At 42.6% G+C, this 23,824-nt stretch overlaps 1 protein-coding gene and 1 long non-coding RNA gene across 2 annotated transcripts in view; one reads left to right on the top strand and one right to left on the bottom strand.

Annotated features, from left to right (window-relative positions):
- The first annotated feature begins 385 nt into the window (after positions 1-385).
- Positions 386-14,431, top strand: LOC139060479 (uncharacterized). The gene is made up of 3 exons (XR_011514860.1): positions 386-602; positions 9,861-9,999; positions 12,457-14,431. It is a non-coding gene; the product is annotated as an uncharacterized lncRNA (long non-coding RNA).
- Positions 14,432-18,096: 3,665 nt separating this feature from the next.
- LOC139060478 (probable thiopurine S-methyltransferase) overlaps positions 18,097-23,824 on the bottom strand; it is a 51,426-nt gene continuing 45,698 nt past the window's right edge. The window contains exon 4 of the mRNA XM_070539620.1: positions 18,097-18,148. Within this exon, the coding sequence (XP_070395721.1) occupies positions 18,113-18,148 (36 nt within the window). The 3' untranslated portion in view covers positions 18,097-18,112. The remainder of the gene's footprint in view (positions 18,149-23,824) is intronic.

The following is a 23,824-nucleotide window of genomic DNA, read 5'->3' on the forward strand; positions in this document are numbered from 1 at the left end:
GCGGTAAATGTCGTAAAGCTAAACCTGGCAGAAACAGAAAAGGCTGCCGAAACAAAACCAGAATTCGCTTGTGAAAACAGCGTATCCTGAAAAAAAAAACTGCGTATTCTTGTTTTTCTTGGCTCGTCATCGTCGCGCTCAGAGCGAATTGATACCCAGAAATCAGCGGCATGAATGGTACGACACTGCTGGTCGACAAAGCGGACGGAAAGCTTCGCGCGACCAACAGTTGAAACCGCGCAGAAACATACGAGCGCCGGGCATGCCTCTGATTCCACGGCGTCATCCGTCCAATCAGAAGCTAGTATAGCTAATGGCGCGCCCCACAATTCCCTGCGATTGCTCGTTTTGGCGCTCAGTTCCTATATGCTCCTTACGCTATCCGTCGCGCTTCTACGAGTACGCGCACTTCCCGAGCTCCGCGGTTCCCGCCAGCTTACGAACTTGGATGTCCGGCAGTAGTACCTTTCGAGATGGCGGGCGTGGTGCGTTTTGCCATCTTGGAAACAGGCGAGCGTAAAAAGCTCGGGCTGCCGACAGGAGCCCATGCAAAACTTCTGGCGGCTTTGGCGCCATTTGTGCCCGTCAACGAGAACACACTGGTGAGTACTTTGAATACCTTGACAGCTTTGCATTTGGGTTGGATGGTTAATAGTGTCACTTCCGTGAATAGTCATGCAAGGTTGGAAAATAATAAGCAGCGCGGACAGCTACAGAGGGGCTCATGACAAGAGAAGCGCTTTTTGTATCCCTTTCTCTATGCATGTGTGCGCGCTTTTTCTCGCTGCTTGTAACTTCCCAAATATGAATGCATGCCAACTAGCAACTTTGGGTACTTTTGGTACAACTATTATGGACTGAAAAAACGAAGGCTCCCGTACTTTCGATTTGTGTTTATTTGTCTTAGTCTCTTTTTCGCGCTCCAAGATACTTGTGACAATCGCTGCATTGACCCACTAGCTGAAACAAAGAACATGCATATCCTTCGCGTAGTGAGATTTGTCCCCACGTGGTATATTTACATGCGTGAGTAATTAAATTTCGGAACGTGACTAAAATTTAATACTACCAAGAATCGGCACGTGCTTCAGCGCCATACAGGGTGTTTCACTTAATTTGAACCGTGCACAGGCTACGTAGCTGGACACGGACACGGAACGTTTGGCCTATCGGATGTCGATATTAATTAATATATTTAAAACTTCTATCACTGTATTATGCTATTACCTACTCTTCCAATGACTCCCACCATGTAAATCCTTTCCAGCTTATTTCATATCAATACTCTGATTGTCTCTTTCTTGTGATGACTGGTAGCCAGATAATCATTTCAACTTTTAATTCCAACACTTCATGAAGGTGTAATACCTACGGGTCTCAGTGGGGGAATACCATGGCATCCCATTTCGATGTGCCGAGTCGCGTCCTGGGTTTTCTTGCAACACGCACATGGGTCAGACTGTGGCAGATATTTGTTCCCGCATGTCTTCTTCCTCTAGCAGCCAGCTCGCACGAAAGATAACTACCGCAATCTGCAGTCAAAGGTTGGAAGTCGCTGACGCTTCCGATAGCAACCGCCTAGGGACGACCAGGGAGAGCCAGCTAGCGCGTTGAGTGTGAGTGGTGCTGACGCACTGCCTTGAATAGCAGCACGCAGTGAGCCTCATTTTTCCAACTCCCGGTAGCGTGATTCATTTTTCGAGTGTATCAGGGCCCTCGACTCTGGGCACCTTTGCTCCCTAAGAACGCCATTAGCCTAGGTACTAACGCAGGAAACACCCGTAGGTCAATTCGCCCCTAGCGTAGCTAGGGGCGAATTACACAACGCTACTACACAACTTGAAACACAGCCACAATGGAGTGGCTAAAGTTGCACCTCTTGCAGTTGTTGCTCTGCCATGCTCTGTGGTCCCAGATTGTGTTTTCTTTCTCGCGATGGGGGCATATGAAAACCCGATAATCGCAAAGTGGTGAGTAAAGCATCTGAAATTAACGATGCGGTATCAGTATTTCTGGACTTTTGTGCCAAAACATCGCTTGCGATTCTCGCGGGAAATTTACACCATTACGCGTTGCGAGTTCTGCGTTTACGAAGTAACCTGCAGTGCGATTTAATGACCGTAGAGCATGCAAAATCTCTGGAGCAACGTGCCGATTTGGCCTACTTTTCTGTCCGAGACGCAAGATAGGATAAACACACGCGCTCAGTCAAGCTACTGAATTGTAGAAGTTGCGAAACACTTCTAAATTAAATAAATTATGGGTTTTTACTTGCGAAACGAAGCGGTTCTAGTTATTAAGCGGTCACATTTGATTACATTGGTTTGTAAACAGAGGTAGGTGCGATAGAAATGATTCATTTCATCTGAGGTGTGTTTCGAAAACGCCTTTTTTAACTTTTTGTGACATGAAAAGCAACACGGGTAACGTTTTTTTTTTCTTTTGTCTCCGTGCAGCGCAGGGGCCCCCATCGACATCTTATGCAACAAGTTCGTGCCATTGTCCTGTAAATGTTCATAACTTATGCAAATGGTTCAAGCCGCCGTGAACCCTTACGTTCTAGCACTGGCTTGTACTCGAAGTCACATGCTTGTGATTCTCTTTTAACCTCGAAGTGCATGAGCTTTTCTTTTGCAAAAAAACTAAACAAGCCTTTGTTAAGGCAAGATATGCCTAAGGCTGCCTCGCTTTGCTAGAGAAATGGTTAGTTGCAAATTTATGAGCAGGAATTCTCGCATATGACCATGCAGTGACGAGTACATTTATTGACCATTTGATTCACTTGATTCATGGCAAATAAGCAACAGCGCATTGAAAACGAAAACTAAGGAAGACGGGGAAGCAACCTAAGTGCTGACTTTCAACTGGAAAATTTATTGCATGAGCAAGGTAATATATAATTAAACTGCGCATGTGCATGCAAGGCAGGGAACAAATAATGACAAGAATTAGTCGTGAGACCAGATGATACTAAAAATAATTAACAACAATCTAAAACGGTGCTGCTCGGCTATCAACAACTTGTGTTCTGCTAGTGCACAATCTGGCTCAATAACACAATCTGTACATCAGCCTTCAAGGGCCCACCAAGAAAAAAAGTTTCTGTTTTAGACAAAGCACATCGTTGATAGCGGAGCAGCGCACTCTGTATGAAACTGCGCCAAAAATGCAAGAAAAATATCGCAACCACTTAGAAGACTTGATACAATGCTTTGCTTTAAGGGATGGAGTGTATTTCTAACAGCTCCAGTCAGTGTGCAAGTTCGACTAAAATTTGATGTTATCATTGATTGGCTGATTCGTGCCTTCAGTGCCTTTTATTCATTTATACATTTTTACAGACCATTTATACACCGTGTTTTTATGTTTACTATTGCTTTGCACTCTCTGAGCTTGGCGCAAGCCCAAGAAATAATTTTTTTTTCTTCTGGGAGTTTGTTGCTCTCGTTATTAGCTTCTGGAACATGGCAGGTCGCAAGCTATCTGCATTGTTAAAACTGCAGGCATTTTTATTTTCTAATAAAAAAGGTATAGTCAATGCAAACGAATAAATATTCCCATGAAACTTGTTCTTTCGCGAGAAAACATCTCTACTGTGCTCCACAAAACAACCTGTAAGGGCATGGTAACGGGCAGTACAAACAACGAAGATTAAGAAAGAGCCACACTGAACGAGTGCTGAACTTCAACTACATTTTGTTTATAGAAAACTATTGTTAAAATACAGACAAGGCTATCCAAGCCCAGATATCGTACGACACGACAATAGAAGAAGAAAAAACAAAAGAAAAACGCAAGGACAACAAAGACTTAAAAGCATAAGAAAACTCATATGTTGACACCAGACACGAATCGTGACACACTAGTTCAAAATCATTTGTAGAAATTACAGATGTGCCTAGCCTTTTCCTAGTAAGGTTATTTCAATTTGTAAAAGTGACACTGATGCCTGGCTGATGCACGCATTTGCTCTTTTCTTTTTATGATATGCCTCAAGCTGCTGGCACGCAGTCCAACTTTTTTTTTGCTGGAAAAGCACTAAATATGAGCCTGCAACTGCTCCTTTTGCGGTGAAAGGCTAAGGGGGAACACACTGCACCAAAACATCTCCAAGTTCTGTCTATATATAGTCGACGGCAGGAAATTGGTAGAAAGTATACCACCCAGATTTTACAAGGCACAGAATACATGTAATGCTTGACTTTGCTAGTGCCCCATTCAGAAGCACTAGGGTGGGCACGGACTCTTACTGCTGAGCATATTGTCCCAAGTTTGCAGCGCGATAAAAACACTGCTTCCATGTTATAATCACCGCAAACCTTCAGTCGATGTTAGACTCGTTACTGCTGCCCGTTACCATGAATCAACACAACTCTCCCAGTTTCCTATTCTTTTGAGCGTTCTTTCTAGTACAAAGGACACTTTTTCATGTGTTCATTCTGCCCATTGCCATGAATGAACACCAATTTGCGCAATTTTCCAGAAGTGCATGGTGTGTCATATATGATGCAATTCATGCTTGACCCACGGAACCAGGCAAATTTATTTCTCGGTTCGAACATCACAGTGGGCTTATCAAGAGTAAATAAATATGCTGATTTATTTCTTCTCTGCCGATTTCAAGAGTGCAAGTTGTGCAAATAACCTGTGTATATACAGACTTTTTGCACATTGTGTGATGAGATGCCAGTCTACATTATATCTTCACGCAGAAATACCTTATCTCCAGTACAAACGTCGCTATGTACTTCTTCACTGCTAAAGAGAATACAGGTTCATAAGTGCCTGCTTCCTTTTACCGTGTGAAATAAGTTAAAGTTAAAATTATTGTGTAACATTCTCTCCTGTAATACACAGCATCTTAACAGTAACTGCCAATTGCTTTGCTATGGGCAAAACTTTTGTTCTCTGTATACCAAAAACATTCTTGAATATCTTGAGCAGTTTATTTCTGCATAAAATTATCATAATCAACACGAGCAGCTTTCAAGCGTTTATAAAAGCAGCCCAAAAAAAATTTTCATGAAATACAAATCTCGCGATGAAACTTTGTTTTTCACATGCTATAGCCTACACCTTTTAAGCTTTCTCTTGCAGTGTGGCTTCATCTGGAATGCAACTATTCCTTTCACATCTGGCTTTATGGCAGTGCAACTGCTATTCCAGCAAAGTCACACCTAATCCTCTTTTGTGCAACTTCATTACAAAAGATGAGGGGGAGATTCTCACTGCACCTTTTAGCAGCACATCAAAGGCTTTTCTTTGGGGTGTGCATATAGTGAAATTTTCAAATCCATTATGAATATCTGTAAGAAAAGGAGCTTTAAATGCCGAATCGAATACCAAATATTTAGAATTTTTATGCAAGAGAGAATATAAAAAAATACCTGTAGTCACTTTGACAACAAAAGGCTTATTTACATTATTTGAGGACCTTCCGTGTGGGTGGCGTACTGGCTTTTCTGTTGCGCTGCTAAGCCAGTTGCGGGATCAAACCTCGGCTGCGTTTTCAGCACATAAAGAAATTGTATTTTACGTCCAAATTTTCCATCGCTTAGTGTACAAAGAATACAGACAATATATAAGAAAACACGGTATTGAACGTGCACCGCAATTGGGGTGACACAGATGGTTCATCAAGAACTCTCCTGTTTCAAGGCATTCGTGGGGTCATGTGCCAAAGAAAGAAAGTATATGGTCCGGTACCCGGTGCGTAGTGTGCCCTTTCTTCAACGTGACTTTCCACCAGCGCAATCTTCACAACCCTATCTCCTGCGGAAAGTGTGAAACAGTATTACTCCACTTCAAAGTCATCTAGCGGTTCTTTTTTTCTTTTACGTGCCGGAAAACAATATACTTACGAAGCTGTCTGACGTGTGGTTAAGCCCACACAGGCATTAGCGAGAGTACAAGAAACTGACAGAAATCTTGCACACGAAGCACTGTTTATTGAATCCTTCAAACTTAGAAGGCGTCTTTCACATTTCGCTGAAAGTAAAAGATGGCTAGGAGACAATGAGAAATCTGGTGGAATGTAAAACCATGAAACTACATGAATACGCACGTCGAAGAATATTAATATACTGTACAGCAGCTCCCGTTCAGTAATTTTATTGTGTCCACAAGAATACTAAAGGTAATCTGAAATACCTTGTGCATGTAAAATGGTCGGTCATTGGAAAGGTACAATATCTCGCTCTATAGTTCAAATAAACTTATAAGATACGACGTAATTTGGGGAAAGGGCGAGGCGTACCTCGAGCTCAGCAGCGCAGCGCCATAGCCTCCGTCTTGAGCAGCCTGCCTTTCCAAAGTTTTGCCTTTATACGAATGTGGCCCGTCATGGCCACTAGAGTCGATATAAGGAAGTATTCGGTTACCTATAAAGTCCCGCATGCAAAAGGGCGAATGCTAAAAGCGCTCGCAGTACTTTGTTTTGACTTTGTTTTTTTATTTGTGCCTTTACTTTTCTTCCCTTTTCCTAGTAAGTGCCCTATACGGTTCTCTGCGCCCACTCTTCTTGTTTTCCTGATCACGCAATATACAGCGACCACCTCGACTCTGCTCCGGAACATTCCGTCACGCTAGCACTTCGCGAAAGCGTGAAATAAAATCTTTTGTCGCGCGCGCACTACCAACCTCCCGCGAATGTACAACCACAACACGTCCTCTTCGAAAGGTGCGGCTGGCGACCGCGGTGCGTATGCCGCGTCTTGCAGCGCTCCGGCAGCGCCACCGTGAAACGCATATCGAACGACTGTCGGCCGAAGGCAGCATTACTGCGTCACCGACACTCCCGCCCTCAGCGCCTACCACGATGCGCCAGCTCGCCTTCGCGAACGCTCACCGGTGGCGAAACAAGCACCGGTGGCCAAGCCCTCCAAATATCCCATTTTATTAGCAAAGCACTGTACATAGCGCCACCCTTCAACCTTCGTTAGCCTCCTACTTGGGCCAGCGATCCGGGCTTGGGGCATGTTGAAATATCAGACTAAATAAATGAAACATGTTAACACCAGACACTGCATTAATTGATGCTGCAAGCGTATGCCAAGTGAGCACATTGCAAAAACAAGAACCTATTTGTTCATTTCTTCGGAGAGCTATAACAAATTCAAAGATGAAACAGCGGTAGCTTTGCAAACAACAGATAAAGAATGCTGTGTAAGTTACCCCAACAAAATTTAAATAAACTAGTTACAAACACCTGGCTTAGCATTGCCTACAAATGCTTTGCACGAGGAAAAAGATCACTATGTTTAAAAATTACTGTAAGGTTTCCGAGTAAATGGGGATGAGTAAATTAGTCGCCATGATGAAGCTACGGCTGAACTGGTAAATTAATGTTGCACTAACCTACTTACTCCGAAGTGCTTTAGAACGTTGTTTTAAAACCGCGTAACTGCATAAACAACAATATGCTGCCATCGACACATCAGCCTGACATTATTTGAGTACTCAAAGCAGGACTCCAACAGTATTGTTCAATGCTGCCTGATATTTCTGTCAACTCGTTTTAAGACCATTCCTACGCACCTACACGCGCGATGACCATTTGGCGGATTCTTAAGCGCTCACGACCTACAGGTTCCTCCAGAATGGGTCACCGATAAGACAGTTACAAGATATGGTGCCGGGAAATGATTAAAAAAAGGCCGATGCTTCTAGATCTCGCTTCGGGACTGGAGGTATGCCAGCAATCGTGAGGGCAGGCGAGGCACAAGCTCAATGCGATAGTGCGCGGATCATAGCCAACATCATTCCCATCTGCGCGGTTACGCAATTTGGGACGCAATAGAAGATATTCTAAACATAGCGAAGTTGACGTATTTCCGGCTAATTCAATCGCACCTGAAGCTTGCAGCGCACAAAAGCTTGGCCTTCAAGGTTCGCTTTCCATAACCCAACGTTTCCGCCGCTAAGCGCGCGATATCGACACCACTTGTTGCAACGCCTTACAAGTAAAAAGGGCATCGAGAACATCTTTACTGCCCGCATTTCATTGTAGAAATTTTCCTTTTTCAAAAGAGCGTTAAAAAAATTGACATGAAAACAGAGTGTTGTCTAAGACCACCGTAATAAAACAAACATTTGGCAGCTATATATCATATGAATAAAGATGATCCTAATATCCTAAAGCTAAAGCGAATTGAATTGCCAAATAATAAATGTAGGGGTTTGGCTTTTTCGTAAAGTGGTGCAAGCAGTGGTACTGGACGATTCACGAACCAATAAAATTTTACTAGCCGGTGTTGCGAAACCTGTTTCTCGAACCTAAACCGGCATTACTATTGGGTAGCGTGGCGTTGTCGGCGGGCTGCAGGCATCCGGTAGACGATGGCGACCAGGTAGGGATGACACAATTTCTAGCAAAAAACTTTCACTGTTTATTTAATGGTTGGTGAAGGATAAGAAGAAGAGAAGGAATGAATTGAAAAAGTACATTGCGGGGCCCCTTAAATAGGCCCACTAAAATCGTAGGCGGGATTTTGCTGACGCCAACGTCACGTGGCAGGCACTGAGTCTGTTTGTGGATGGACGGTGGATCCCTTCTCCCAGGTGACGATTGCACGAGTTTGCATCCTCTACCGGCAACCCGCGGGTCCTGTTAGGTTTGCGAAAAGCGTCTCCCCTAGAGTCTGACAGTTCGCGGAAAGGGTCCTCCCGTGAAGTCGCACAGTGTGTGAAAAGGGTTCTCTCCTAGAGTCGCACACACAAAGGGGCCTGTCATATCACAAAGGGGCCTGTCATATTGCCTGCCAGATCGGCAACCGCTCGAGATATCCATAGCAAATTACGAATTCACCATTCGTTTCAATTAGGCATGGTCTTTGAACGTCATTTTTGCCCATAAATTTGCTGCGGTTACGGTTTGCCCGCAAACCATAACACGGACCAGTTATTGAACACGCGAAAATGTAAAAATTCTGAACTCCTAATGACTGTGCATGAGACAGGCATACATGCAATTTTGTATTTACTCCGGGAAAGTTGCTCTACAGTTTCGTTTTTCCACTTTTTAAGCGACCAACGACAACATATTGAGCCCTTTTCTTCTAGCGCTACTGCCACTACATTGCCCGGATAATGAACGTGCAGCCAAAAATTCTTTTTTAAGAACGTTTGTTGCATTACTGCGAAGAACCTTATTAGAATATAATAATTAGCCATCGAAACTGCATTCACAGGTATAAAAATTATAATACCTTAACATGAGATTTCAATATCCACCAGTTAGTTATGTCCAGCAGGACCTTAGTCCTATAATAAAAGTGATATCCCTTCGTATTCACTTGCTAAATTCTTGGTCTTGCCTGGCAGCCAATTCTAATTATCTCCAACTCCACTAGGATTCTGACAATGCTATTCATGTTTAATTAATTATCAGACCGAGAGAAACCTATTGGTGTTTCCAGTGAGCCGTAAGATAATAAAGCCTAGAGATTAGAAATCCAGATCCCTATTGGAGCACCAGTACAAAAGCATGGCAATTTACGATAAAGTATTGTGAGGCACGAGCTCATCAAGTCGTTCATTCCTGAAGTGTTCGCTTTATGGCACCCGTGCAAGAAGTCACCAAAATATAAATGACAGAGCAAATATGAACTGAAGCAAGGTGCGTCAATCAAGAAGGTCCTCACCGAAACATTCCCGGATGGCAGACTCTCCGGCGCTTCGAGGCCCTATTGAGAAGCAAATGTGTTGAGCATTATGACAGGCTTGTGAGGCCTACCATTAAAACACGCTATATTTACAAGGTCAGAAAAGCAACTGATGCATTTTATGCTGAAAGCGTGACAATAATTTTGTCGCGGAAATTCTACAAACTTCTCTAATTTTTTTTCTTGATTTTTTTTCAGCGCTAAGCTGTGTGTGACATGCAGATATTGGCATTGCGCTATTGGTGCATTCGGAAAACCATTGAGGCTCATGTGTTACACGTATTTGTCTATGCTGCACAAGAAAATTGTGATTCTTGCCTTCCTGATGAATGACCAGGTAACAGCAAAATTTCTATTCACTCTCAATCTTGGTCACTTAAGTGCAGCACAAGAATCGTGCTCTTCCGGCCAAAACTGTTCACAATTCATCAATAACAAAAGATAGAATTATTAACATAATTTATATAGAGGGTGATAATTTTAAAGTTTTATGGAATGTTTAAATATCGCACGTTGCAGATAACATATTTCTTACCTTTCAGCTGATCATCCAGAGAGGTGAACATTTCTTGCACGCATGTTCAACGAAATAACAAAAATCCACTAATTATCTGTTTAATTGAATACTTTATGGCACATCATACAATTTACGAATAGTAGCCCGGGAGTTTGCAAGACGTATCCTCTTGGAGTGAATCTCGAGAAAGACGCCAGTTTGGGGCTAGGCGCCATCAAACGTGCCGTGAAAATTCACCGTTGCCCCAAATACTTTTTTGACAAAGCGTTCTTGTATGCATCAAATCACAAATGTAACTGGAACGCACATGTATTTCGTTAAACACTTGGCGAAATTATATCTCGAAACTGGTGTCATCCTGAAAATTCATTTGAAGTGGATACGTCTCGCAAACTGACCATCTACAATTCGTAAATTGCAACATATGCTGTGAAGTAACATACTTAAAAGTTAATTACTGAATTTTCAGTAATAACTTGGATATGTGTTTCTATTTGTCGTGCTAGTAACGTTCGATTCTTCGAATAAAAAAGCTAAGAACAAGCTTAAGCTGCCTTTCCCACGCGATCGTTACAAATTCCACTAAACCCATCATCTAAAGGGCATCATCGCCGTTTTGATTAAAATCATAAATATACGTAAAAAATTATTAAAAGCTAATCTAGTTTCTATATTAGTTGCCGTTTTTGACAGCCGTCATCTGAACTTTTTATGTTGCTGCCACGTCGTGATCCGATAACAGCACCAGTTCCTGTATACGAAACATCGTAGCATCGCCATTTCCTCTCATACACTCTGTTACTTGTTACTTAGCTTAGAAAATGGCACCCCTCACTGAAGGAGCCAACTTGTTATTTTGGTGCAATTTGCCTTCGCGTATTTTCTGTGTTCTTGTTATATTTCCTCATCTACATTTAGGGCGTCCTTGAGGCACCTTAGTATTTATCATCTTACTGAAATAATTTTGAAGACGGATCGCAATATTGGGCAGCGTTAGTGCTAGGCACGAATATATAAAGCCATTCGATCCACCTTTATTGCAAATACAGGAAGGTATTTTGTAGAGCCGCTACAGGAAGGCAGCGAGAAGAAATACCACAAAGTCTGTGCGCTCTATTTTCTCCACCGAACACTTTTTATGCATACAAAGTTTACAAGCATTATGACACCACCAATTAATAACTGAGTCACGCAGATACGTTTGCAAAACAAGGCATTGCAAAACAAGGCATTCGCCTATTTACATAAACACCTTCTTAGTTACCACCTTTACGGCCGATTTTTATACAGAAAATTCTAAGGAATTGTCATAAAAGTCTAGTTATGTATTCCTATATGCAGGCCGAGAGAAGTCGCGCAGAGCGAAATAAGTGGCGTCAAACTATTCACTGAGTTAATTGATTACACGCGCAGCGCCGTGAAGCGCCGTTGACCGCCATATGCCGGTGTAACGTAAACATGCCGCGTAATGTAACGCTGCAATCGCAGTTCCATCTAACCACAATCTGCTTACGATTGGTGGTTTGCACAACTCGTGATTAGACGCATAGTAACTTTAGCAGCAGGGGTTCAGATAGGCTGCTTTAACAGACGGTACGGTGAAGTTTTATTTTACATCACTCCACTTTGCTCCAGGAAGGTTCAATCGCGATCCACGCTTCAAGTTGACACGCACGCGGCCATACACATTAAACGAATAGTTTGCGCCAGTTGTTTAGCTTTGCAAGGCCACTGTGAAATGTATAAACACGGAATCGGACAAATATCACAATTCCTGTCAGTTTTCTATTATAAGCATGGACAGCAGAATTTGTAACTGTGAAGTAAATACTCCGTCTTTTAGAGAATCGATCGCATTGTTTCTTCGTCGCAAATCATGTCTGCCTGCAGATATAATTTATTGGCATTGACGTGGTCCCAGATAATCATCTAGCTCTTTTTCTAGTGCGCGAAGTAAAAAAACATTCACCGACGAGTACGATACTCTCACATGCCAAATTTGAGCGCAGCTGTACACATGTTTCCATTTCACATGTCAATATTTTGTATTATGATTGTAAAGATACTCGGTTTATATTAGAGAGAGAACGGTGTGAATAGCATAGCTGGCACGGACAATCTGTCTCGTGCAGCACATTGCAAACGGAGCGAAATTTGGCGTGACTGAGTTGATAATTCGGAGATCGCGAGAGGCAGCGCGCGGGGGTCACATCGGTGCGATTCCCACAAGCCACCCCAGAGAGACCTCCGTTCATGCAGCACTTTGTTTCTTTACAGACGACGCGTGTTACTCTGGCGCCATAACACACCCATCGGCTCCGCACAGCCCGTCTTGCGTGGCACTACGCTTTTCTTCACACGCTTTCGTTCCACCAACGACGAGAGTGGCCATTCTTTGCGGGGAGATTGTACCCCCACTGCCAGCGGCGACAGCACCCAGGGGACCATCACAACGAGCTTCACTGGTAGCCTCTCGCAATCGCCCCTTGCAGGAGCAGTTATCCCCGTCGCCCACACTGGTACCATTGACTGACTTCAGCAGCTGACATCGCGGATGAACGTAGTCCAACCTACCTCATGCTATCTTGCCTTCCTGCCCTCTAAAGCTCCAATGGTATCGCCGACGCGGCTGCCGCTTCCGGCGCCGCCGGCAACACAGGGCATCCCCACGCCGTCTACCCTTCGCTCCTTTTCCACTTTTCTCCCTGACGCTTTTATTGTAGATTCCTCCTTCGGTTTCCTCTTCGCACTCTCTTCCTTCACATCTCGCTGCGCTTTGCCTTCACTTTCATTTTGCGCTGTGCTCGTTCGCTTGGTTACGAGGTAGGACAAGGATGAGGCACGCCGACGCCCAACGCAGGGACGGGCGTCTAAGAGCTGTACTGAAAAGAACATAATATACCATAAAAAGAAGACTCACTTATGTTAGCAGCACCGTGCGAATCATAAACGACCGTCCACATGCCGTATGAGAAGTCTGGGGCAAGCAGTTTCTTCACTACCGCAGCATATCTGTTACAAAATATAAGTTAGGCAACTGAAAACATAGCCTTCCACTCTTAATAACATAAGTTAACACAGCTATCGAAAGAGGTGATGATACCACTCTATTTACCAGCACCACTCAACGTATCAGTGAAGTGTTCATAAAATATTTACGCACCACAAAAATATTGTTCTAGCTTCGAGAGCAGAACTACAGAGGCAAGCATTTCTAAAGCGGCAGCTTGAGTTATGATGAGTGCTCCAGACAGGTCTCAGTCAGGCATACGTAAATATGTTGGCCGTCTAAAATGTCTGCAGATCCAATGACGCAGTGCGAACAGTGCTAAGCGAAGCTTTTGTGTACCTTTTTTGAAGAACACCAATTCTAATTAGGGATAATTTGCAAGTAGATACCCGCCAACCCAGTTGAACACGTTATCATTGGGCACTGCTTCGCTTGGCATAAACTCGTTGCACTCAATCATGCGAATGCCATGTATGTCGCCGAAGGAATTACCGCGATAGCATGAAGATGAATGTATGACGATGGCACGTCAAAATCCAGGGGCTCGTGATGACGGCGTAAAGAAAATGATATGGTGATTCTCTAATCAGTGTGGCAGAATGAAGATTGTGGAACGATCGTAACCGCAATACGAAAATTGAAGAATGGCAGTGGCATGAAGACGACCGATTAATCATGACTATCGTGTCAGGACCATGTTATCGCAACCTTAGGATGACGACAATACAAAGACGACGGATGTAAGGCGAAGGGAATCAAGGAGCTCAAATGGCGGAGACAAAACGATGACAATAAGATTGCGATGGTAAAATGATTTTAATGCTATGACAATGTTGAAATTACGATCACTTTGTGACAACGATGGCGTGTCGAAGAAAGCATGACGATAATTGAATGACAAAGGTGGGGGATCACCGCAATGCAAAGACGGTGATGAAATAATGACGACCGTGGTACGACAAAAACATGAGGACAATGAGATGACACCATGTTGGAACCACTATGCTAGAATAGCGATAATGTAATGACCACCACGGGGGTTACAGCAATAGAATTACCATGACGGACTGATGACGGTGAAATTACTACGACGTGATGCCAAAAACGGCATGGCAATGATGGCATGTGGGATATCGATCTCGCATCCATCCTTATTTGCATCGCCTGATGCCGCGCGCCCCCTTGATCTGCAGTATGTTCGGTGTTTCCATCCTACCGGCCGGTTGTCGGTGCGTCAACAACAATAAAATACCTCTGGCTTCCACTGTCTGCTCCAATTCGTATTATATACAGATTTTTAGCTGCATCAAATTTTTAAATTGCTTGGCAGACAGCATAATTCTAATCCTCGATCTAAACAAGTCGACCAGGCGGCCATTACTTCTGCGGAAAATCAAAAGCTTAATTAGGCAAGTAATACAACCTGCTAATTCCCTACTAATTATTACCATTATGACCCTATTTTAATCTACGAATTCGCATGGCGTATTCGCTTCGAACGAATTCACAATGGTGCACCAGTTTCAAATTAAAAATTTTCAGAATGTCAGACGAAATGCATTGATGTTCCAGGTAATTTTGTGCTTCAATGAATAAAACAGCGTTTTCTTTAAAATAGCAATCCGGACTACAACGCATTTGATCAGACACACAAAATTAAGATCAGGAAACTGGTACAGTCCAGAGAATTCGTTCCAAGTCGATACGCCTTGCGAACTCACCAGCTATGATTGGTAGATTGAAAGCGTGGCCATAAAGTTAATAAGTAGAAACGTGATTACCGTAATTAGTTAAGTTTTTGTTTGGTATTCTTATTTGTCGTATAAGCAATGGCCACCGCACCCAGTAATATAAATGGAGGATTACAACTGTGCTGTCTGTAACAGGAAATGTTTAAACATTGGATGCAGCTAAAACACATCCTGTGTAGTTTTTATTTGCACAATGTCCCGTACTGTCCTATTGTATAAGACTGTAGCAGAAAGTAAGCAATGATGGCAATGGACATGTAATGTCCATTGGCTCAGGGCATGTAATGAGGAGGGAAGATAGCCGACGGTCATTAAGAGATACGCACTGGATTCCAAGTGAAGGCAAGCGTAGCAGGGGGTGGCATAACGTTATATGGGCGGATGAGCTCAAGAAGTTTGCAGGGACGACATGGCCACAATTACTTAATACCGAGGCTAGTTCGATAATTATGGGAGAGGCCTTTCTCCTGTAATGGGCTATTGAATGATCGGAACATTATTTTCAGTACGACACGCTTTCGAGACGACCTATTCGCAGGAGAAGCGGTAAAGTCAAAGGAAAATGCAAAGAAAGCTTCGCTTTAAAGATGAAGTGTCCTCTCTACATCTTGTTTTTGAGGATAAGTAGTTGCTGCATAAGTTCAATAAATGGAACAGGCGATGAGACTATCGTGAACATTCGTCTAGAGAAGCAGGGTGCCTTCTCCACAGGTTGGATGCGTTCAACACAGGTTGCCTTCTGTGCGAACACCCCCCCCCTTTTTTTTTGCTTAATTCGTAAATTTATTTTTCCGTAACACTTGTGATTGATGGCGCAGGGGCTATGATCACTGAAACAGGAGAAACTCCGAGCTATGTATGGCATAGTATTGTGTTTGCAAGTGACATTGCCTCTGAATCTAGCGTAATAGTTCTGCGGAAACCCGCAAGGTGGAGGGACGTATTTATTAAAGGCAAAATCAGACATCCACCCGCTAGTAGCAAATGCTACAAAGGAAACCATACGGGTTCCTCGATAGAAAAGCCTCGCTGTTGAAGAAAAATTCGTGCTGGTCCGGGAGTTGAAGTCGGAACCACTGCTTTTCTGGGGCAGCCGCTCTGCCATCTGAGCTAACCAGGCGGCTAGCAGATGACAGGGCGAAGTCGAATTTGTCAACAACTTCAAGCAAAGACAAGAGTTTGACGTAATAGTTCTGCAAAACCCCGCAAGATTGAGGGAGCTCTACAAATGAACCCATATGGTTTCCTTTGTAGCATTTGCTACGAACGGGTGGATGTCTGATTTTCTCTTTAATAAAGCCTCTAAGCCTACTCCCTCCAGCTCACTTAGAACTCCAAGCGCACATATGGAAGCGCTTTTTTTTTAAGTTTCAAAGTTTATTTAAAATAGGAAAGTACACAGGAAATGTTGTACAGGACATCTGTATCCCTAGCTCAAGGCTAGTTGGGATCCATGCTAGTTATTAATTCACATTCTTAACATCAATACGAAGAAGTATAAGTAAGTCATATATACATAAACATTCAATTAGAACACAAGGCAGGGTACGTCTATTAGCTACGAGAAACCAACAGAAAGGAATTTGTATTTAGTAAATTATACAGTGCAAGTGAAAAGGGTAAACATGTGTATACAATCCAGAAGAAAACTATGCAGATAATAGTAATGAGTGATAATGGGATTTCACTGATAGTGAAAAACATTTTGCTTGTTTTACTTCTGTTGGTAAGCTGTTCCATAGGAGTGCTCCAGTGTTGCTTAACCTTCGCCTTCCATATACATTATGCATTTTTGGCAAGAGAAAATTTCCCTTAAGAGCGCTGCGTGTATTGCTTCTGGAGTGTAAAAAGTGTGATACACTCAAAGGACAGTTAGTGGTTATGCTGTTATGAATGTGCAATGTAGATTTAAGATTCAGTAATAAATTAAAAGGCAGTATATTTAAACTTGGAAACAGCGGCATTGATTTAGCATTGTATTCCGAAAAAGTCATAACTCGCAAGGCCCTTTTCTGAAGAAGTATGATAGGTTCAACGTATGAAACGTAAGTATTACCACAAGATGCAATACAGTAGGATAGATGGATATGGAATATGCTAAAGTAAATTGTTCTCGGAGTGGCAGTGTCGAAGTAATAACGGCATTTATACAGCATAAAACAAGCCTTGCTCAACGTTTTACACAGCAATGCAATCTGAGGCTTCCAATGAAGATGCTCGTCTAGTGAGACACCCAAGTATAGAATTGAACTCACCCGCTCAAGGATATTATGGTTTAGAGAAAGCGAATGACAGTCTTTTAGTGGTGCTTTCCACGAAGACTGTCAAGCAAAGCTATGTGCTTATTAGCGTAGTAAAATGCTGTAGAAAGAGCCTGAGCACAATAGGCAATATTCTATGAGGAGTTTAACAAATGGGGCATTTGAAATTTCAAAAAAGTTGTTAAGTACTGAAATTTAACAGTTTCTTCGGTGTTAGGTTTATCATAGCCGCCTATATTTTAAACTAGTTGGAGGTAATATATAGAGGAAAAAACTGAAATTCTGCTATTTAACTTTTTTGAACAAGAAGTGTCCGGTGAGTGATCCTAATTCGGATGATTGGCTTGAAATCTTCAATTAGGATCAGTCGCGTAACTTTTTTCGTAGTGTATCTTTCTTGCTGGTCTAAGTTAATTAGCATAACTACGTCTGAGCTATTGCGCTCCGCCTCTTTGTCAGACAATAATGATAGACTTGCAAAAACAAATATGCACTAACACTCTACCACTGCTTTTTATGGTCCTTGATAGAAAGAAGCTCTTATTTAAACTGTTTCACACCGCCGCTATTACAAGAATGAGGACGCCCGGGACTTCCAAGGCACGTAGCTGACTGCCTGTTAAGACAACCTCAGAAAAATATTCGTACGCTGAGTACTCTACATAAAATGATAACTATATATAAAATTGAGTCACCGTTGAACACTGTATATTTATAGGTACGTTGCGTTCTAAATATCCACTTGTTCTAAACATGACTTGCTCGCAAGCGAATTCAAATTAAGTTGTAGATGCTGCAAAGTACATTGTTTCTGCATACCCCCATTGTTCTTCCCATAAAGGAGTACGATTAAACTTATTTCTTTACATTACCTGGCGCGGTCCTCGAGTCTTATGGCTGTAAATCCAGATCTATCCCAAACAATGTCCACAGGTCCAACACACTCCCTGCGAAAAGGTAAATACAAAAAGCTGAACAAAAGAACGATACAGATATTTTGCATCCTGCTTGTCTAGACGAATATTCATGACAATCTCACCAGTTGCTACATTTATTGAATTTACGTAGCCTCTTTTTATGCACTGTTAAAATCAATATTCACTTGTGCAGGCGACTGGCCAATCAGAACTCTAGTTCTAGAGCATTGTTTTTTACTTTTCTGGATGTTCGCGAGTTCTGCACAGGGGGATAACGGTACATTTTTATGTTTCTATATGAGCAACGCCAATGTTAAGGTGTAGCCCTGTCTTCTGTTTTTGCTCGGTGGCGTAAGCAAGCTGACCTTGAGTAAGTTTCCCAATGATTTTCAATGATCTTACTCGTTAAATATGTTGATCAGTCCTTCAGCAGAATGGTATGTACATTAAGGAAGGCCCTGATTTATTTACCTTAGCAGATAATTGATCAAATCACTCTGATGTTTCTTTCAGTAATGAGGGCTTTCTGTAACCTGTGAAGTCTTTTTCACACGTCTGTATCAGAAAACCTATTGCGTGGATTATCAATTTTAATGTTCATTCCCGAATTTCTATATTGTCGAGCTAGCTTTCTTCGGCAGAAAATTACTTTAGTTGTCGGGGTTATCCGAGAAATATACCACTATATGAATAAACCTAAGATCCTCGTTTGTAAAGAGAATTCTTTTTTTCTTTTCTTCGCGTTTGGAAACTTTCCTGTGCAGGAGCCTAATGTAAGCATCGGAGTAGTCGCTCAACAATCTGTGGCAGCAAAATTTAGAATGATGCGAGCCGTTGTCATCCAATCCTAACGCACTGATCTTCTAACCTAAATGAAAGTGGAAACAAAATAGTAGCAAAGGGAATTGTCCTGTCAAAGGCAGTAAATTGAAATGATCGAACAAAGATTTTGTACAGAATCGTGCACGTCCCTTGATTCAAATGTACATTCGGCAACGCCTGAGGCCCTAGTTAGAAGGTCAAATGGGGCACGTCGCACGGGAAAGTATTGGGTCCGGAGCAATCTATGTGCCCAGACGCCAACATCAATGACACAAGTTTGTGGCACCTAAACGATACGGGTATGCCCGAATGATGCAAAGAGCATGGACCTATGAAAGCAAGAAAAATGTAATGAAGAGATACTCTTCATTTAAAAAACTGTACCATTTATTAGAATGTCACAGTGAGGAATGCGTAATTACACGAAGTTCCTTCTACCCCTCTCCTCTTTACGTGCCTTCAATGAAGTGGTTATGTGGGCGCTGGGCGGTTACATAACAATTTTCGGCAGTCAGAAGAAAATGACTCCTGCTGTGCCAGTGAAATTAGTGTTTCCAAAAACATATACTCTTTTTCGCACAAATGAAGAAAACTGGACATAAATTATGAACAAGCACAAAAAACGGTTTCGCTAAACATTTCCTGTTCAGCTCCGTTGTAAGCTGGCTCAGCTGCAGCGTTATAATCCACAAACTTAGTTTGCTTTTTTTTCATTTTTGACAGGGGAAGGGGAAAGTGTTGAACTTTACTTCTTTATTGGCTTGAACGATTCTCTTACATGCCTGTTGTACAGATTGGAAAGCGTGTGAATGTGATCCTCACGACCGCAATAAATTGGTTGCTCTGCGCATCGATACAAGGGGTCTATCGTTCTTGTCGTTCTATGCGTGTATTGAAAATATGAGTACATGATGACGTTTTCTGACGAACGTTTTTAGCCACAATTGGGTTAATACACACTTGTCCGGTCTCTTAACCCATAAGTGCTTGACTATGCACAAAACAGCTCAAATTTATCAGCGCTGTTTTAGGGGCCTAGTTGGAGTGTCGCAATCTTAGGATGAAGTGCCCATAAATATATGGACATTCATGGTCTCTTACAGCTAATTTATGCGACATTCTAATAAAACTCATCCACACAATACACCCTTTGTTAAAGGCCGCAATATTACGTTAGTAGCACAAGAACACGAGTACCAAGAGAGCAATTTAACTTTACATTTCCCTTTTTAACCGTTCTACGAGCATAAAAACGTCCTACATCTCTACAGATAGTGTCCTTTTCTATCACTGCAGAAATAATATAAAGTCTGCAGCTAATGGACATTTCGCTTCAAATCATTTGTCAAACGCTATTACAATTTTTATGCCAATTCCTGCAGAAATGTGTATGTACAAAGTCAGGAGTCTCAGAAAATGTCCTCCGTCACCGGCCCATACTGCAAAAATTATTTTCAAGGTTACTTATAGCACAAAGCCAACAAAGACTAATACCACTAAGATTCGGTGAAATACATACGGCTGGTTTATGCCACATGTCCTTTGAATATTTAGTGCGAGGAAAAAGGAAACACGCTTAAACAGTACTATGACTTTCTACAAGAGGACCATTGAATATCATCGCACAGTCTTTTATCTCCAACAATGTGTCTTTAGTCACAGAAGAGAAACAGAAAACAAGGCAAGAGATTGACAACAGGGCATGCAACAACGTATTCAATTGCTCGTTAGTTTCTTTGACAGCATAGGTTCGTCACCGTGTTCCATTTCGATTCTTTAATCGAGCGTTCCAATCGCAATAGTATTTCAATGATAGTCGTACTTTTTCTGATCGGGTAAATACTCCAAATTAATTTGTTTAGATTCTCGGTAATATGGCAACCGTATTTTCATCATTACTATGAAAGCACCGACATCGTAGGAATGATATTTGTTTGCACTTGTTAACAAACATAACTCACTAACGCTGCCATCACGTTAAAAACAGCGATAATTCACAGACTCAAGCTGTAATTTACCTTTTAAAGTGAAAAATGTTGCAGATAAACACTTGCAGCCGATGATCTGCGGTCTATACAAGAAAGGAACGAAGAAACATGTAAGGTTGCATCATGGCACATAATACTTTTGCTCTGACCGTTGAAATTACTTTGAACAACTTGGTCAGAAGGAAGCACTTTAATACCACCTAATTTTCCACGAGAACGATGCATCTCACGTTATGTCACGTGTATTTTGGATCTATTGGCAGAATTTCAATTGCTTTTTTTTCTTCAGTGGAAAAGCTTGTGGACTGAGTAGTACAATAATCATACACGACTTCAGTAGTCAATTGTCATTCCTGGAACGACATGCTCATGCTAAAGCTCGTACCAGATCGCTCTTGAACTTTATTTCACAATTAGGTTGTTATTTTTTTCCTAAGCGACGCTTAACCTAACGCGCACAGTTTCGTTTCAACCTTGCTTTATGGCATATTTATTAACTGTACCATACGTCATTCATATAATTCTAACTGCCTGAGTGTGCCAAAGAGGTTCTACATTGGCTATAGATATAATGCCATTTTATTGAAAGTTGCGTGCATTGTAATTTTGCATTACACCCTGTAATTTCCTTGTGCGTTACTCTTCCCTCCCCTTTGCCAAAGCTCTCTTTGGGAAGCTATTTAACCACCAAGTAAGGCTGCAGGCGAAGTGATGGTCCTCTGTCATCCGAGAAGACGATGAACTGATTTTTCATATAGCACTCTTCTTTCTAGCTCCATATTTTTCCTGTGAAAACCAAAGTGCATCCGCTGGTCCTCGCTCCCAGTTTGGTGGTGATGAAAGTGGACCACCTGCACGACTACCGGGGACGGCGGACGCCTCTAGGAAGGGAATTGGTCAACAGGGTGAAAGCTACGGCGAGGAAACCCACGTTTGCTCTCTCAGCAGTGAGGGAGATGACGAATTCCATCTTGCCTTCTTCCATTCCTATGACGACTTCCATCTTGTGCAGAGCCGCAGAGGTAAGAGAAGAAACACTAGGACGTCTTTATCGTCAAGCATGCGAGCAGTAAGACACACTCAGAGGCGTACCCCAATACCATCATATCTGTGCCCGTGCTTCCTACCATCACCTTGAAGCTACTTAACATGCAATCGGCGTCGATGTCACTGGACGCCCTGGTGCCAAACGAAATATCGGACTTTCGAGTGAACATCCAAAAAAAATCTACTGTGGTTGATCTCCCACATTCAGGTGCTCTGACCACTCTACGAAGCGTAACAGACCTCAATGGCTTTCAGTGTGCTCTTACATTCCTCTGGGATCTGACGTAGTCACTGGCGTTATCTACGAAGTAGACTTCGTCATTCTTATTAACGACTTGCCGATTTTTATCAAGCCAGCGAAAGATGAAGTCATTGTGTATTTTACTCGGCTAGGAAGTTCACGCTGCGTGACGATTGCATTTAGGGTAAATATATACCCTCGCATTTTAAGGTGGGACACTTCAGTCTTGCATTGCGGCCTTTCATTCCGAAACCTCTTCAATGCCGCAAATGCATGAAACGTGGACACGTAAGCAGTGTCTGTCAAATACAGGGAACATGCCCCCGCTGCGCCCAGCCCCACGGTCCAGCTAAATGTGGCTTGTTACAACTGCGGTGTTTAACAAGAAGCTTCATCGAAGAATCGCCCACATATTAAGAAGAAAATGGCCAACTTGAAAAAGATGGTGAAAGATCATTCATCTCATCGCGAAGTTCCTACACCAGCCCTCCCTCTGCTGCCCAGGGCAGACACTGTGGAAAGGACCACGAAGAACAAGGCCAGTAAGAAAACCACGTGTCCCGAATCATGACCGGCCCTGCCAAAACAACAGCATTCATCAACATAGTCAGAGCAAACTTTTGGTAGGCTACCCCCGGCGTCTACTGTTCGTGATTTGTGTCACCAAGAAAGGTAGGTGGCTGTATTGCAGCAATTCCTAATTAATTTATTGCGCGTGATATTGAAGAAGCTGCAAAACAACAGCAGCTGGAAGTGCTCTGCAAAGACTGGCTCCACTAATTCCAATGCTTGCTAGCTTCGTTTAAGCATAATGGCTCGACTAATAGCCCCTTCCGCACTGACGTTTACAGTGCGTCGATCTTTCAGTGAAATGCCAGAGGTCTCAAGACCGGTATAGAAGACATTCGTCAATTCAGTTTCACAAATCGCTTCCCCATACTGGATAGTTGCGAACCAAATGCATCTACTCCACTCAGACTGCGTGGCTACGAATCTCTGGTCTCGTCCACATGCGGTGCACGCACCAAACTAATCATCTAGATAAGGACGGAGTTAACATGTCGCATATGCGATAGAACCTCAGGACGACAACCAATACGTATTCGTGCATGTCAAAAAGAAGGCTGTGTTTTTACACCAATTGGAGCCTACATATCCCTAGCGAATCCCTTTGACGTCAAAAGACATAGGAAAATATTACTAATGACCAATGGCCTCTAGGTTATCACAGGTGACGTTTACGGGCATCACCAGCTATGGGGAAGCACTAAAAGTGATTCCAGAGGCAGGAGTCTTGCCTCCTTTGCTACCCACCATGATATGTACTTTGTCAATAACGGCAGCCCAATATTTCTGTGAGGCATGACCTATACAAGCTGCTTGGGCTTAACAGAGGTGTCATGGCGCTTTGCCTCGAGCGTCGAATGGTTTACAGACATAGAAATACATGGTATCGACCATATTTTAACATGCATAAAGATTAGCGAAGCTTAGCAATGCTCCTCTACTGTCTTGCGTACAGTTGATTGGTCAAAATTTAAGCAGCCTGTGGATGACGCATGTCATGAAGGCCTTTCGCTCAATATGGAAGGTGCTATCGCAAAAGCA

This window comes from Dermacentor albipictus, chromosome 5 (assembly GCF_038994185.2).
Source record: "Dermacentor albipictus isolate Rhodes 1998 colony chromosome 5, USDA_Dalb.pri_finalv2, whole genome shotgun sequence".
Lineage (NCBI taxonomy): Eukaryota > Metazoa > Arthropoda > Arachnida > Ixodida > Ixodidae > Dermacentor > Dermacentor albipictus.